Below are 18,050 nucleotides of genomic sequence, written 5' to 3' on the forward strand. Positions count from 1 at the left end.
GCAAAAATCTTCCCCCCCGGCTGTCAAAAAAGAAAAAAAAAAAAAAAAAAAAAAGATGTAAGCACTGCTCAGCTTTTGGAAGCAACTTGCCCTCAGGGGACATCTCAGGGATATGAATCCTAGGGAAGGAGGGACAGTCCTGTAGTGCAGATTAAAACAATTGGAGCTGGGAAGAGTAAGATTTAAATCCTAACTCACTCTTTAGCATGGTTTAGACAGTTCTTGCCTAAGAACTCTAGACTGTTGTGACTCCCTCTGTAAGATATATTATTTTCCCCTTTCACTATTTAGGGAGCTTAAGTACCTAAAGAAAAACCATGGTTCCAGACCTCAAATCCAGAAGTCTCAATGTTAAGCATTGCAATGAATTTTGAAATTATCTGTCAGTTCACCTCTTAGAAGAATTTTATTTATGCCTCTGGGCATCTTGATGGCATCTTACTTTTTTTTTTACATTGTGTTAAGTGGGGGTTGGGGCAATTTGTTTGGCAGTATTTATAGTTTTTGTACCTACACTCATTTCCTAGCACTTTGAATTACTCCACTCAAAATCCTTCCTGTAGAATCTGCATGCTCTTACTTTTCCAAAATATGAATCCCCCACTTGTGACCGAAATTAATCATACAGGCACATTAGAGACACACTGAAAAATTATTTAAAAAAAAAAAAGCCTAAATTGATGGTTTTACAAGCATACGTAAGCTTTAGTGTCTGCTATTTAAATTTGCCTCAGACATCGTGGTTTGGCAGGGGGTTTTTTCTTTATCTTGAAGTATACAAATAAAAGGAAAGTAAAAGGTAATCAGTGTGAAAAATTATGTTGGAGAAAAGCAAGTGTGCTTTAAGAGGAATGTCTTTGTTCTTGTGTAACTTCTCAGCCTCAACTTAGAATCACAAACAGCTTTATGACTTCAGAACCTGGAAAGAAAAAGCCATTAAAAATCCTGTTAAGCTTAATAAAAAAGGCACAGTGCCCATTGCCAGCTCCAACGTTTTGCCTTCACATCTTCATTCACTAATAAAAGTTGGTTGTTTGTTTTGTCAGAAATAGCTTTGGAAATTCAATATAGTAAACAGCCATTTTACATAAGCCTTTCTCCTTGGCCTACTGACTTCTGTGTCTGCTCTTTATGTGCAGCCTATTAATCACGTAAGATTCCAGAAGCTATACTGGTGCAATAAAAGAAATACTGCCAAGAAAAATACCATAAATATTTTGCTTAATTTATATTCTTCGTTCTCCACTCTGAAAAGTTGCAGATAGGTTACCTGAGGTTTTTTGGGTTTTGTTTTGATTTGGCTTGTATTGGATTTTGAGCCTGACTGAGCAGAAAGTGCACAAATCTGTTGCCTGTTAGTAGTTCTGACTAATCTCTTTTCCTGTTCCTATTATAATGAGTTAAAATACCATCTGAGCAGTTTTTATCAAGAATAGAATACTGCAGTAGAAAAAATTAACTGTCATTAATATTCTTTTGATTTCTGCACTGTGGATTTGCATTCGGAGACTACAACTACTTAAAAAACCAATGAGTGCAATTTTTACCTATAGTTATACAATTGTCCTTTAGGAAATAAACATAATGCTGTACTCTATCAATACTATAGTAATGATAAAAGCCTGGAATGTTGTAGATTTTTTTTGAGCTGTTATAGGTGGCTCACATAAAAATATTACCTTTACTCAGGCTCAGCAGTGGTAAAGTGTATTGACCAAGGAATTCATTTGTAACCAGAGATATCTCATCCTCCACACAGAAGCGTATCAATGCCAGTTCTGGAACTTGGACAGTAAAAGAGAAAGTTTCATCCCATCTAGGGCTTAAAGCTAATGAAAAGAGAAAATGCACAGTATCAAAATACCATTTCATTTATTCTACTTAATATCGGAATTATCGTATCTGCTATCACTAGTCCGAACTGGTAAAGATTCATTCTTTTTCCCTAGATTTCTGTGCCCTTTTAAATAAATGATGAGACTCCCACTGACTGCAGTGATGTATAGGTCACATCTTTTGTATAGATTATGGAGTTAAAACTGTCAGAGGGAAGCTCTCAGAATGAAGCAGACAGAGAGCTTGGGACTTGCCTACAGTATGCAGGCCAGCACCTTCTAAGGATTTGTCATGTATTAGCTACATAATACTGTAAATCAAAAGCCTAAGAAAGTTGGTGTTGTCTCTTAGAAAAGAGCAAAATGGGACAGCGATAGGCAGGTTAAGAACCTCTGCTCAACTTAAATTTTCCTATAGCCATACCAGTTTCATGTTTTTGCCAACGTTTCTCCTTTTACACTGTTAGAAATGAGGCAGGAACTAAATAAATTAAAGTAGTAAAGCGATCACTTGACTAAAAATCCAAAAAGAGGATGTGGAACAGGAGCAGGGGGTGCTTTGTCTTAAGCAATGTTCACACAGAGAGAAAAGAATTCAGGGGCCGATTTAAAACAGCAGCCATCTACAAAAAGGAAAAATATAAGACAGAGGCACAGAAGAAGGGAGATCACAGGGAACCTTTGGTCTGAGACATCAAGAAGATCTATGATGTGATAAAGGTAAGGGAGTGCTTGAAGACAACTACAAAGAGTACACACTTCACCTGTCAAACAATTAAGGGGCTAGTCGTACTAGAAACTTCATATGAGCTAAGTGATGAAGTCACATAAATTTCTTCAGAAAAAATGCCTCTAAATTTACCTATTAGTGTACTGGTTTTGGCTGGGATAGGGTTAATTTTCCTCGTATCAACCCGTATGGTGCTATGTTTTGGATTGGCAATGGCTAAACATCTGCCTGCCGATGGGAAGTGGTGAATGAAATCTTTATTTTGCTTTGTTTGCACACACAGCTTTTGCATTACCTGTTAAACTGTCTTTATCTCAGCCCAAGAGTTTTCTCACTTTTGCCCTTCCAACTCTCTCCCCCATCCCCCCGGGGGAGACTGAGCAAGCGGCTGTGTGGGGCTGAGCTGCTGTCCAGGGTGAGCCCACAACAGTGAGTAAAAACAATGCATTCCATCTTCCTTCAGGAGAGTGCTACTAAGAGAGTTTGTGCTTCCTTAACCTACTAGTCTGCAAAAATGGCATGTAGCATGAACTTCTGCTACAGATTTTGTGCCAGAAGATCCTAGTCTAGGGAGAAATAATTGCAGTCTCTGTAAGTACACAACAGCTTCTTGGGATGGAAAAATGGTAATTCCTTAGAAAATATTATTGTGCTTGCACAGTCAAGAAAATAAGTCTGATGCTCACCATTGCTTTTTATAACACTAGATTTTTTTTTTGCTTGGTCTTCTGGCACACCATAAATCTCTATCTGCACTAAAGGGTCAGCTTTGTTAGTCTTCGACAGGTTACTGGGTGGCAACTGATGACCACTGATGACCTGGAAAATTAAAGTTGTAATGTATTGAAATAACTGTAAGAATGAACTTTACATAGTAACCATATCGTAGCCATAGTAGCAAAAGCTGTTCCATAAGAAACTGCTATAAGAAGCATACACCAGCCATAAACTGTTGTAAAAATACATATTAAACACAATGAAATTAAGAATATGGTGCTTCCCATTTAATTTAATTCTTGGCTAATTTCATAGAATCATAGAATAGTTTGGGTTGGAAGGGACCTTTAAAGGTCATCCAGTCCACCCCACACACACACACACACAATGAGCAGGAACACCTTCAACTAGATCAGGTTGCTCAGAGCCCCATCCAACCTGACCTTGAATGTTTCCAGGGATGGGGCATCTACCACCTCTCTGAGCAACCTGATCCAGTGTTTCACCACCACCATCATAAAAAAGAAAAAAAAACCTGATATCATGCTTTAAATAATAATTTTCAGATTTAAGTTTTTTTCTTCAATAACTAGCCATAAAAATTATATTTGGTTACCGTGCAAAATAATAATGTTGGAGGAATCAGTCTCATGATTTTTGCATTTTCTGAGATCAAGCTCATGAATTCCTATTAAAGCTGTGTCTAGCGGACCAGCACTAACACCCATGGTGACATCAGCATTGTGTTACAGTGTGTGTAGCAGAGTGCCTCACCTGTGTTCCTCCTCTTTCACAGTACCTCTGCATTTAGTAGGCTCCCTGATGTTTTTCTCCTTAATTTAGTTAGGTACCTGGAAATTTTGCCTCAGACTGCCCTGTAATCTGGCACCCAGCCTAAGAAAGGATTTATGGAAGTCACAACTTTGTCTACTTTCTATCTATATTTCAGGACACCTAGGAGAGAATAACCATCTGTACAGTAATACACTTTTTAGAAATCAATGTATGAAATGTATCGAGAGATGTACAAGCCTGCAATCCTAGGTGAAAGATATGACTTATGATCCAGATCTTGGGACTAAGCATCAAAAGATTCTTATTCCCCTGTCAACCACCAAAAAAATCAAATCCCACAAATGCCACCTTTTGCTTAGGTATTTTCTGTAACACCTTGCTCCAAGAAAAGTTCTAGCCTGAAACACTGAAGAGCAGTGGCTTAGCAAACCCTGATGCTGTCCCCTTTCTTCCTAGAAAATAGCTTCTACCTTCACTAGAAAGCTTTGCAAGATGCAAACACTGATGGACTGCTCACTTAGAACCAGGGGAGGTTCTTTGACGTGCCCTTAATACCATGACGAAAATTCAGCCACACTGGCCAAGTCCTGCTTCCCACTCTTACCCCATTGCTACACCCAGTCTAAGTCTCCCACAGGGTGGGAAAAGAGCTAGCTGTTTTCAGCACACTATGATCCAAACCCATAAATCCAATCAATGGATTTTGAGACCCAAGGTGAAGCAGGCATACAGAGAGAGTAGTAAATAACATGGTAGGCTCAGAAGTTTCTGTGTGAAATACCTTGAACATTTATATTTCTGTTTCAAAGGCTATATGCTTCCTGTTGATGGGAATTGTGGCACATCAGGTTAAGAAGGGTATTGAATTCAGTGAAATAGGGCCCTGTGTGATTTTTGTGTTCACTTATGTTCCTCTCTTCAGTCAGTCAGTCAGTCAGAGAGATTTGACCCCTAGAGGTTTTGTATCTTTGCCCTCTGTTAAGTAATTTCTCCATTCATAAAGTTAGTAACTCCTTTAGCAGAAACTGTTTTTCCTTTGACTCCTGCTCCTGACTCTTTCTGTCTTCAACCACCATTTCCTGTTTTTGGCTGCTGACTCTATGAATGGGGCGCTCTGTGCCCTACAGTCCCTCAGCTGGTGGGATGCCATTGCTTCTTTGTACCCTGCACTACCCAGCCTGTCGTCTCAGTCTATGTCCTCAGTCTAAAAAGCTGCCTTTCTCTTTTTCCAACTTCTTCCAAACTCAGACATTTCCTTCCTATTGTCAATGATTTTGTCTGTGTCCTGCATTGCAACTGAGGATTTTCTCTTAATTAACTCCAGCTTTATACAAATAAGGGATAAAACAACTGATGTATATGCATGGGTGCTTGAAATCATCCAGTAATGTCTGTTCATAATTGGTATGCTCACTGTTAGGACACTAAAATGTTCTTGATTAAGTGCATGCACTATGTAAGTATTTTATAATTGTTATTAGCTAATGTTTTATCTCCACTATTTATTTCTCTGAAAGAAACAAAATAGCAATTATACACTAGTTTTATGCTAATTAAATAGCATTTATGCAAGTAGTGTACTGTGTAATCAGAAATAGCACTTTTTCTTTGGGAAAAGGTAGTTTTCTAACCAATGAACAACTATAAAACATCTACTTGACCTCGAAAGAAGGGTTTTTCTAAACCATTATTTTTAAATGACATGTATTTCTAATATTTTTAAGGAGTAAATCAGATTTTAATTTGGGAGAAGTAGAAATAACTCAAGGGCTTATTGATTCATCCTCCCTTTTACACTTATTTATATCATTTTAGGATGATAAAGTCTTTTATGTATACATAGGAAGATAATGAAACTTAAAAGAAGCATAAAGCTTCTTATCATATCTTTAAACATTTCCATTTGTCAGTTAGCATTATAATAGTACATGTGGTATTACTAATATTTAAAGAAAATAACACCAAAAGTGCACATTCGATTTCTGAGTTTTCAGAGTTCAGTCCCCACAACCGTAACTGACAAGTCCCTTTGTCAGTTACATGTGTCACACAGTGCAAGTTATATTTATATTTCTGTACACAACACTGTGAAAAATCATGTATTTTTACAAACTCTTACAACTTCTGAACACCTACATATTTTTAGCAAACATAAGTGAACTACAGATGGGAAACCATCCAAGCAGCAGTAGATAATATATGAGAGTTTAAACATGTTGTTAAAAAACAATATTAAACTTCCTAACAACCAGGAATGGGGATAAAATGAGAAACCAATAATAGATAACAAATAGGTCTGAACTACATAATGTTTGTTTTCACATTTTATGGAACAAACCAACAATTAACTAAGCTTACCCTTATTGACAGAGACATCGGTTTACCGTATCTTCCCACATTGTGTGGAGTAAATGTTGAATTGTGATTTCTCAAGAATTCTGGTTTCAGAATATAGCCACAACCACCATTGTCTAGGAATTTTCCATTTTGCAATTCCATTTGTACTCCCGGTGTCTGGAAGTTTAAGGCCACTATAAAATTAAATAAATATTGATTTTAGTGAATTAGAGTTGACACCATTTTATAAAACAACTCTCTGACAATAATAGTAAAAACAAAAGCAAATGAGATTAAAATAAGTATATCTTTCAACTCATATGTAAGATCCTGTTATTTCTCTTAAATTTAGCTGTATTCAGTAATGAATGATTCATGTGCAAAAGAAGTGCACTATTTAGAACTACACCACATTTTAAGAATTACCCTATAGATCTTCTTTACACTGCAGTGTGTTGTGTGTTTTGCCTTTTCTTTCTAAATTAGACCTTGGCGCATATGAAATGGGAGGCCTTTATTTCTCCATAAGGACTAAATTCACATACTAGTTTCTCTGCAGCAGCAAGACCCTGCACCTTGAACCTGCTTACAAAGTTCTGGTGCAGAAAGCTAAAACATAGAATTGTCACTAACCTTAGTTATGGTGCAGAATTTGTCACAAAAGTACGTCACCCAGAAGATTAAGAACCTTTAGTGTAGAGTTAGAATATTCAGTGCAAATACCTATAAGTTTATAGAAGTAGAAGCAATTTTAAAAGTGTTCTTAAATTTATGTGAGTAAACACTCTTCAAGCTTAATCCTGCAGTATTGGTGTTTATTGTTAGTATACACCTGACAGATTTTCCTTTCCTTGGCAGCTCAAAACATTTTTGGTTTGCTGCAGCAGCAATAATAAAACAACACACTTCTCATCAACAGGATATTGTAATTCATGAGATAAAGCCAACATTGAAATAGACCTGTTTAATGAAATTTTCCCCTATTCTGGTACATTGGAGCTTCCTGTCACATTCAAAATAGAAAATGCACAAGTCAAATCAGCGAAGTGATAACACGACATGTGTTAAATAGAAAATGATAAAAAGTCATTTACTTGATGGCTTGGTAGGAAAAAAAATGAAGACTTTAAGCAGTACACAAGTGACTCCTCATAATAATTCAGGAAGAGGACCTTATTACATGTTCCTATGAGATAATATAAATGTATTGAATGAACACTTGGCAGAATTCGGAAATCCTTCCCTCATGTGGAAAATGCAAGAAATTTGGATCTGTTTCACTGCAAAAAGTATTTGTGTCTTCACTACTTTGATGATCCTTTTAAAAAATTCTGTAGTAAATGACACAAATAAGAACAGATCTGTAGAGTGAAGCAGCTGGTACTATGGACCTAATGTTTGCACTATGCATGTTTTCGGTGGGGTTACTTCAGAGGAGCTCTAGCCTGGTCCCATGACCTTAATATCAATTAATGGCTGGAATACATCAAGTGCTCCTTCTTCGCTACTTTGATGATCCTTTTAAAAAATTCTGTAGTAAATGACACAAATAAGAACAGATCTGTAGAGTGAAGCAGCTGGTACTATGGACCTAATGTTTGCACTATGCATGTTTTCGGTGGGGTTACTTCAGAGGAGCTCTAGCCTGGTCCCATGACCTTAATATCAATTAATGGCTGGAATACATCAAGTGCTCCCAGAGTGCATGCTCTGTTTCATCTGAAAGGAATTCCATCCCCCAGGATTGCTCTGCAACATGAACCAACGTGCAGTAAGTAGGAACAATTGGGAACCTTGCCTAAAAAAACCCCAAACAAACAAATAAAAGCAAAACCACCAACAACAAAACACAACATGCACTCCTGCTTTGAACTAAACACTAATGTAGATGCAGGCATAGATTTTGTGTCAATATGCAAAGGAACTTTAAGCTTATTTTACCTTTGACAACAGAAATTAAACATCAAAATGTTCATATTGCCCATTGCACTCCATTGCCTTTTTTAAAGACGGTTAAGTATTCTCTTGGTATAGTTTTGGCAGCGGTTCACAATTTGTTTTTTATGACTCAACACATCATCCAGAAACAGACCCAAATGTGCTATGTGACCCTTGCTGTATCTTAATACATTGATTCAAGCAGCGCAATGAACACTACAGAGCTGCAACCCTGAGGCCCCTGGAAGCCTAGGTCCTGACATGATCTACAGGTAACCCAAGATCTCTCAGTCCATAGGTAATTCCTAGGCCATACTTTCAGAATATGTGGTTTAAAAAGTTTAACTGAAATTAGGCAAATCGAACAGTCATAGCTTCAAATAGCAGCTTCCACATGATGAAGCAAATTACATGATTGCACATAATGAGACTGTTGCTAAATTTGCCAAGCTTCATAGGCTACTAGGCAGGAAAATCTGATTTAACAACAGAAACAAGCAAAGGAGAATACTTTACATTTTATCATATTAGGAAAATTACTTTTGCAACACCAGTGAAAGGCAATGTTATTACGGGTTGGTATCTTCAAACATCAACACTATATTTTTACTTAATTTAATTTTACCTTAGAATAAGTTAAAACTACACTGAACAGTAGTTTTAATTTACCTACTGACTTCCTGGTATTGCAAGTTGTAACCTGATTAAGGTAAGTGAATGTGAAATTTTGTATTATATTCTCTGAGATGCATACCTCTGCTACAACTGTTTGCAAGGTTCATAGTTGCTTGGGGACTCCTAGGACAATGCTTTATGGTGTACTGTTGATGCACAGTTTTTCTTTTTAATCATATGCAGTTATAACCCTTACACTTGATAAATGGCAAAGTTCATAAATTAAAACCTATGTTTTCCATTGTTTAGCAGTGTGGTCTTAGCAACATCTTTCTGCAAGGAAGACTGAATTTCTACCCAGTGTTTCATCTTAGTTTTGCTGAATTCAAGAACAGAACTGTCAATAACATGCTTTGTACTGTTGTTTTATAAAACAGTAGAAATTTAATGCATGTACAAAGAGAGCTTTAAACTGCTGGTTTCTTTTGGAAAGAAGCCCAAATATGCTTACTATGAAACCATCTGAACAGTACATAATCTTAATGTATGGTTTTCATGGGAAAGTACAGACACCTGAAGTTTAGCACTGTGTAAGTTAAACTTTCTCCTCAGTTCCTCCATTAAGCACCAAAAGCCTTTTAATATTGGCATCAAAATCAAAACAGCAGAGCAAAACATGGGCTTGGAGGACAACCTGAGCAAAGGAATTCCTTAGTGGGATTCCTGCATCTGAAACAGATCCAAGTCTTCCTGGAACTATGAGGCCGAATCTCCTTCAGATCAGAGTATTTAATACTCAAGTCTTCTTGCAAAGTACCAAAGCTGCCATGGCTGTCCCTGTTGGTCCCGGATGTAAATAACTTCATATAGCAAATGCAAGTTAGGAAATAGCCTAGCTCAAAAAAGATGAATCATAATGCACAGAGGAATACAAAGGGTATATTTCATCCCAAACCTCTGTATCACAAGCAGTTAACTGAAGTCAGTCCCACACCTAATTGCAGAACTAACCACAATCTAAGTAATCAAATACAGCACCTTCCATAAGCGCTACCATTCAAGACATAATTGATTTTTAGGCTGAAAGCAAAAGCTTTTGAAAAACAAAGTGAGTACTGGGGTTCTTAGATTTCTAAGTGACTATGATTTGAAGGCAGTTGAGGAAACCTGCATGTCTTTTGTCTGTGATGCTGTCTCTCAATTAATATTCCTACTGGGACTTTTCCATTGTCATTTTTTATTTTTTATTCTTTGCTTCCTGGTTCTATTAGCTATATTATGACCCTAAGGTTTAATATATTTTCTCCATTTAAAAGGGAAGATTTTAAAATGGATAAGCACACATTTGTCACCAATTTTCCTTGAAATGAGTTACTTAATTGCATTTTATGCCATTTAAAATCCATATCAAAATGTCTGAATTTTATGCAATCTCCAAAAATATCATATGCAAAAAGCACTCAGTGCGAGTGTTCCTATCTCCATGATTTACTTCACTCATTTGAGTCTAAAGAGATACAATAGATCACACTTCCAAACCTTTGATCAATCTTGTTGCCATCCTCTCAGCTCTTTCCAATTGTCTATGTTCTTAAAATGTGCTGCTCACAATGAATGCAACGCATCTTCTGTGCCTTAGATATCCAAAATTTGAACTGAATTCCACACAGACTGGGAAATACTATGAAAACAAGATCATATCCTAGTGATCTGGCGTATTTTGTCATTGGTTATGAGATGATCTATGTGATTGGATTTGAACACACTGCATTCATTCCACGTTAGCACTCCCAGCTGGGTGTTGACTGTCTATCCTTTCTTCTCACATGCAGGTCACAGCTGCACCCAATCCATCACTGCCCAAATTTACAGAAACATTTTCAGAAGTCCTTATGTGACTGGGTAGCCTGCATTACTTTTTTCAAAGGTGGCTTTTAAAAAATTTCATCCACAGCCTGAATAAAGGGCATGCTAACCGAGTGTGAGTTGACTCAAAATGTGGATGAAAAGGGAGGATATTAAGTCATTAGATTACGTTGAAACCAACTGAAGACATTTGAAGGAAGGATAAACTGTAACATGATGACAAATCGTCACCTGTTACATATACCAGGAAGCAGGCATTCATTTAACAGAAGCAGCATACGCAGCAGGAGGATCTCTTACCAGTAGTAAACAAATTCTATCAAACTAAAATACAATACCTTCATCACCTGAATGACAAATATAACACTAATTTCTAAGCCCTGTGCAAACATTAATTATCATAATAACCTCAAGTACAAGTAATATTTCCCTTTTAGTATATTGAATATATTATTCTACCTAATATGCAGTCTGATGGAGTTTGCATAAGAGAAATGCAATGCATACTATAGTACCCTGTAAACCCTTCTCACTAACAGCAGATGTAAGGAAGACAATGTGATCTATCACCAAGTGGTCAGAACGTGTAACCTCGAAAAATGGTGGAACACGGTGGTTTTTAAACACCTTTTTCATCTGGGTCTATCTGAGAAACTAGAAAGACTTCCAGCATAATTAAGACACTCTGCCAAATTACAGCAACCTCCTCAGGCTGCTCTGAGCCTGAGCATTACTTGCTGTTCTGGTCCTGTCTTGACATGTCACTCTGATCCCCACTGCCATCTCTGGGTGCTTGTTAATTCAGGCTTGTGAACATACTGTCCAAAGTCAGTCTTTTAAGTGTCCTCAGCCCCCCTTTGTCTTGGGCTTTATGAGTTTTTTAAATCTTTATGCAGCTTCAGCCCTCTTGCCAAGCCAGTGAATAGGTGAGATCCCACCCAAACTTTATGACCAAGGACTTACGTCTACCAGAAAAAAAAAAAATATATAGTGATTGGTTCCCTTACAACACACAGCAGACTTAACTGGTTAGTATAAATTTTGGCATACAAACTGTCTCTCATCTCTTTTTCTGACCAAAAAATTTGGTCAAACTGTATGTATTTTTTTCCTCTCCTTACAGAATAAAATGGGGCTTTAGCTACTCAGACTCCAAATTTTATTAATCTTAATTATAATTTCTGGCTTTGTTTATCACTGACACATTTTAAAATGGATGCTCTTATTCTAGAGAAACTTAATTTATGAATGAATTACAACACGAGGTATTCTGCCATAGTAAGAGGGACTACTCTTCTGAGAACCGAGTAACATGCATAACTGTCTGACCCATCATGCTCAGCATGTACAGTCAGTCTGTCCTTATTGCCTTTGGGCCAATTGAATACTGTTGCTCTAAAGACACTGTCATTAGAATTGTTAAGAATTCAGTCATTCTAACGTTCATAATTGCTGACATTGTTCCTACTTAATTACAACTATCTTTACTGCAAAAAGATGTCAGGTGATTAAAAATCACCCATTGTCCAAGTATATCTGCAACTGGTTTCAATTAGGGATCCTCTCTTGTGAGGTTCTCATGGGAAAAGTACCTAAAGCATTTCTGATAAACTATCAAATCTAAAATCCAAATTGATTTTTGCTATTTAACTAATGTGTCATTCTGAAAGTTACAGTTCAGTGTAAGTCTGAGCACCTTTTGGTTTTCATTTCACTTAGTCCACACCTGAAACAGATACTTTTCCAAAATAATTTTTAAAATTTGTTTGCCTTGTGCTTCTTGGCAGAACAGTGTATATTATCAGTCTCCCTTTCCTGTTTTAGTCTGGGTCTCTAACACAGGGTTTAGAACAAGGTCAGCAAGGAGTTCAGAGACAATTGTGTCCCTGCAATTTTTTCTGTCTTTCTTTAAAATTGACTAGATTTCAGATAAATTATTTACTATTCTGTTAGTTGTGTGCAGTTGTGCATTTAGTGAAGATAGCTGGAAAAATTAATGATAAAATGAAATTTCTGTGTTTCTTTGCTTTTAAGTGACATTCCAGTATCTATTACACACACCAAAAAAACCTGCCTAAAAAGAAGCAAGCTCCAGAGTAGCCCAAGAGCTTTGTCATAAACCTGGCAGTTAGAGACGTTCCTGCAAGAAAAACATGAAACCTTTATTCAAAGCACTTCCCAGTCCTTGGAGCGATTCCAAAGGAAAGGTGAGTGTATTTAAGTAGCTTCATACATCAGGGTGATACTGTCCCACCTAACTTGTAGATGTCTACACATGAGCTAGCTGCCCCACTACAGCTAGTGAGGATCTAATCAATGAAGTTTAAGGGACAATGTAACCAAAAATGGGTCCATACTGTGAGTATGAGTTTAATCAGATCCCTGGAGTCTGCAATTCTAATAGCTGTCCCATTGGGCTGGGGACTTATAGGAGCAAACAGTAAGAGGTGAAGCAAGCCTTTCTTGGGGTTCCATAAAACATGATGGCCATGTGGCCTATTACAGCTGTGGATTTTTTTCCAACTACATGACTTTTTTAATAATAAACACACTTCTTTGTTTGGTACCTTAGTATTATCTTTCCACAACACACTATTCAACAGTATTTAGTAAGATTTATATCAGTTGTGTGAGATCTGGTTTTCACTTCCTAAAGATTAATTTTTGGACTGTTAAAACCGTATTAGGAAGACAGTAATAACATAGGTATTGACCCCCGCACCTTTTCTGCAGCTGACCTATGATGACTAGTCCTGTCCTTGAAACCTCAACAAGAGGGAGTGGCCAACAAAGAGATACTTTACTATGCCTTCTCATTTCATTCTTCCAGGGCATTGCTTGGCTTGGGAGCTAGCAGGAAATCTTTCCTGTCTTTCTGATAGCACATTCTCCATGAGTCAGTTGTGGGATAAGGCCACAGCAAGCCCAAACAATGAATGAGCTCTAGACTGGAAGGATAGCTGTACAGAACAGCCTGGGCATGTTTTTACCATGAGGTGTATGACGTGTCAGACTTATCCCCTGCCTTTGAGCAGAAGAGGTGTTTTAGTTTGGGACAAAACCCGGAGCCCGTTTTGGAAAGAGAGCTGACGCTCTGTTTTAATGGCTGTGGACTAACTACTAGGCTTTTAGATGCAGAATGAACAAAGATGAAATGCTGTGACGTATCTGTCTTTTACACGTCATAGGCAGTATTTAGAGTTAAGTCATCTGCAAGGTTTTAAGGATCACAACGCTAGATTGAGGGTGCTCACTTAGTATCTAGCTGCAATAATGTATACTGTGAAGAGCTTTGAGGTATTCTAATAACCTAACTGGGCATAAAAATAAAAACACTAAAGCATGTCACTTCACAAATTTCACAAGGAATTCAAGCAACAGCAATTCAAAGCTATAATGTAATGGATATTCTCAGTTTGTTTCAGATGTCACATTAGCTGTTGAAAAAATCTGTTATAGAAAATGCTTGCTCTACACTTCTGCTGTGTTATAAAAAAATTTCCAGTAAAAATAATAACCAAGACCATAAAATCGTCATGCTGAAAAACTTATTAAATCTATAAGAAAAACTAGTATTCCACCATCTTTTAATAGAAGAGCCTGTTTTTCCTTAATTTCTATTTCATTATTTCATAAATTCCTTTACTAAATTTGACACTCCATCACATATTCTAAAATGTATAGTGTTCAGTAAGATTGAGAGAATATCTAAACTTCCCATGATCAAACACAATCTGTTTATTTAGCAAAAAAAAATCAGTCTTGTCTCCATTTTTGCCATTTGTCCAGTGAGAAAGGAAAACACAGTTTCTCAGAAAACATACAACAACTGAAAATTCCAAAGTAAATTAGTGATCCTGCACCCTCTTTTTCTTTATGAGGCTTTACAAAGTCTGCCTTTTCTATACAGATATACAGATATACAACTGATATCTGTTTATTTAAATAACTGTCCTGAATTATCTTTCCCTGAATGAATCTTTACATTCCATTTTATTTACTAAATAAAAAGGAGATATGGATACGCCAAACCAGTTCTTTCCAGCGCCACACTGCAGTTGTATGCAGGAGGCATACTAATTTTCCCAGACTATAAAAAGTTATTGTAGGTATTTTTCTCCATAAGACCTCTTTGTTCAGAAAACCTACCCTGTTCTTAAGAGTCTCAGTTTTCAGAGAATGGACACTGAGTGCACAGTGATATCCAAAAGCGATTTTGTGGAAACTCTGTACTTTTTACTGTGGTTTTTAACTTGCCTTTCTCTGGAATTTAGGTTTACACAATTACATAATTCTCATCCTCAGCCCCAACAAATCTTGAGCCTGTTGAACGATTTCATCCTCCTATAGCTGAGTGCCAGGTTGCTTCGAGTTAATATGTTCCCACCAATTTAGAGAAAATTGCTGGCAAGGTACAGAAGAGAGTACTGTTTTGGGTCTATCACTAAGGGAAGTGAAGGAATAATTCAACTCTCATCATTTACATGATGCAGAGGCCTGGCAGGGAGTATTATACACAGGTTTGAACAAAACTTTATATATTTTCTTGCCCAGCCAGAACAGTTATGGATGTTAGAGGAACTTAAGGTAAGTGAGAAGGGTAAACAGATGTGGGGAGGGTGAAAGGAGCTGAAGAAGGGGAATAGGTGACATAGGAGAAATCTGAGAGTCCCGTGAACAGTTTTAGGAAAGTGGTAGAAGGGGTCCGGAGGAATTACTTCTGTGCATGGGATGCAGAGGGCAATGGCAGGGAGACAGGGAGGGTACGTGGGCTATATGGACATAGGACAGACACAAAAATTTAAAAATCTGTGTTAAATCAGTGGAAGGACCTCAGCAGAAGATTCACTGAGTGGAGCTTTGGGAGTTGCATTGTGAAGTGCAGTCATATTTCTGCCAAACAGTTATCTAAAACAGATTAGGGAATCAAGAATAGATCTGACATGGCTTGGAAATAATATATGTGGAGAATTGCTTATAATCAGCCTATTCCCATGAGAAAAATGTTTCTTTAAATGAAGATGCAAATGATGTGACCAAGAGGGCAGATCTAACCACTTCCTGCATATTTTTAATTCTTCCAGGAAGGGGCCCAAAGCCCCTATACAGCAAAAATCATATGTTTTGTATACTAATGTTTAGAATGACTTTTCGTTAAAGTATACTCTGAGTCAACAGTCAATGTAGTCATTTTGAAAGACTTCAGTCCTGTTTGAGATCTAACAAATGGATATTCTTTGCAGAGATCAGTATGGAGATTTACAGGCTAAAAAGAAAACTAGTAAACTGCAGTATGATAAGCCTGAGAGATTAATTCAAATTTAAGTTAAGGACCTCTGGCCAGCACTTCCTCTAAGCATGAAACAAACTCACTAGTTTTTAATAATAATGTAGATAGTATACAGAGAGTGCACCACCCCAGGTAAATAATCCAGCCATAGCATGACATCAAGCTAAGTGAGGGTCAACCACAAGGACAGAATATAATCAAACCAATTTCAAATGGTATGGTAATGGTGAGATACTTCCAGCAATAGCCTAGCCCAAGTCCAAATCTGTACTATAAATAAACATTTATAATGACACAGTCACAAAATTTAAACTAACTAGTAATTTTTTTACTCCTACTGTAACAGTAAAACTATACCTCAATACAACAGTCAGGATGAGAAGCAGAATTTTTAACAATGAGAGAATGATAGAGGATCTGAGTACATTTCAGTTCTTTCATGGAACAGCCAGCACTGAATGGCCAAATTCACGCAATCTCCCTCATCATTGTTTCCCACACTACCTCAACATGTGGCACTGACAGCATGGTATAGCTCAGGGTGGGGACAGCAAATGGTAAGAAATTTAGGCTTGGGGATGTTCTCCACCATTTGTGGTCAGGGCCACAGACATGGGAACAGCAATCTGTCAGTGAAAGCTGAGGCACGATGCTCCTTCTAAGTTCTGTAACTGTAGGAGAGTAGCTGGGGATACGTTAGGGGGTCAAACAATAAATAATATGCATGTGCATGACTGATTGGAAATAGCACACTGTTAAAAATATTTCTGAGAAGGTAACTTGAAACAGAAGATATTTCGGGAGCTGAGAAAGGAAACAAGTGAAGAAGAAAGCCTGGAGCAAGGGTGCACATAATCTCAAGGGCCCTACAGGCAAAGAGAAACCTGTGCCCATCTCTGTATGAGTGTCTATTGTAATATAACAAGATGAGACCATACCTTTCACCTCTCAGAAGTGTGAGCCTACAGCAAACTGCCCTGCTCATTCCACAATCTCCCCCAGGTAGCCTTGGTACAGAATCAGAATAAAACACAATATATATGTGGATGCAAAAAATACTGTTCTCTACTTTACTTAAGGCTGAAGAAGGTGTAGCAGACTGACGTAGAAAAATATTCTGTAACTGAGAATCTTTTAAACTGCTGAACAAAAAAGATGAAGGCAAGATTGCCTCTAAAGCCATTAAAAAGGTGAGAGTTTTTTCAAAGCCTGCTGAGTAGAAAAGTCATGCTTATTTTTAACAATTTCAAATTAAAAACTAACTTGAAATGAAGAGAAACAGAAGTTATTGTTATTTCTTTGCTCAGGGAACTAATATGCTTTGTACTGGAAATTAAGATGCTAAACTTATTTTGCATCCGTACAGTCACTGGAGACTCCCAGCAGCTCCCAGCTGTACCTGGGTATTCTGCTGACCAGGAGCATTTGAGTGCTTCTTTGCGGTAGCATAGCATAATCTGGGAATTCTTGGCACCAATGTTAATTGTTGTGGCCACATCTCCTGTATCTATGCCACTCCAGTCACACAAAGCCATTGAAAACTCACAGATCCTTTAGATGACACTTCCATTGGTGTGTAAAAATTTCTAAATCACACATATATATCTTTCCACCTCCTCTTCTAATTCAATGCAATAGGGCAACCTTAGGAAAAAGCAAATGCAATTGCATTCCAACAATTCCCACCTTTAGCTAAACAGGCAGCTGCTTCTACTCCCTTGCTAACTACAAAGTAGCTATAAAGAGTGCTAGACCTCAGCTGAAAATTCCTGAAAAAAGGAAAAAAGAAGGAAAAAAAGAAGCAGCAGCTACTGTTCCCATTTTCTCTTATATTTAGCCACAGCTGACAAATAAGCATGGAGGTTATGGAATTTGATTAATACAGCATGCAAAAGAATGTAAATTATTTTCATTTTCTTGAAAGGTA

At 37.4% G+C, this 18,050-nt stretch overlaps 1 protein-coding gene across 1 annotated transcript in view; it reads right to left on the bottom strand.

Annotated features, from left to right (window-relative positions):
• PLCZ1 (phospholipase C zeta 1) overlaps positions 1–18,050 on the bottom strand; it is a 54,350-nt gene that overhangs the window by 2,149 nt on the left and 34,151 nt on the right. Inside the window, exons 10-12 of the mRNA XM_009278994.2 lie at positions 6,436–6,608; positions 3,252–3,384; positions 1,680–1,829 (exon numbers count right to left, since the gene is read on the bottom strand). Of these exons, the coding sequence (XP_009277269.1) occupies positions 1,680–1,829; positions 3,252–3,384; positions 6,436–6,608 (456 nt within the window). The remainder of the gene's footprint in view (positions 1–1,679; positions 1,830–3,251; positions 3,385–6,435; positions 6,609–18,050) is intronic.

Source organism: Aptenodytes forsteri, unplaced genomic scaffold (genome assembly GCF_000699145.1).
Source record: "Aptenodytes forsteri isolate BGI_AS27 unplaced genomic scaffold, ASM69914v1 Scaffold241, whole genome shotgun sequence".
Classification (NCBI taxonomy): Eukaryota; Metazoa; Chordata; class Aves; order Sphenisciformes; family Spheniscidae; genus Aptenodytes; species Aptenodytes forsteri.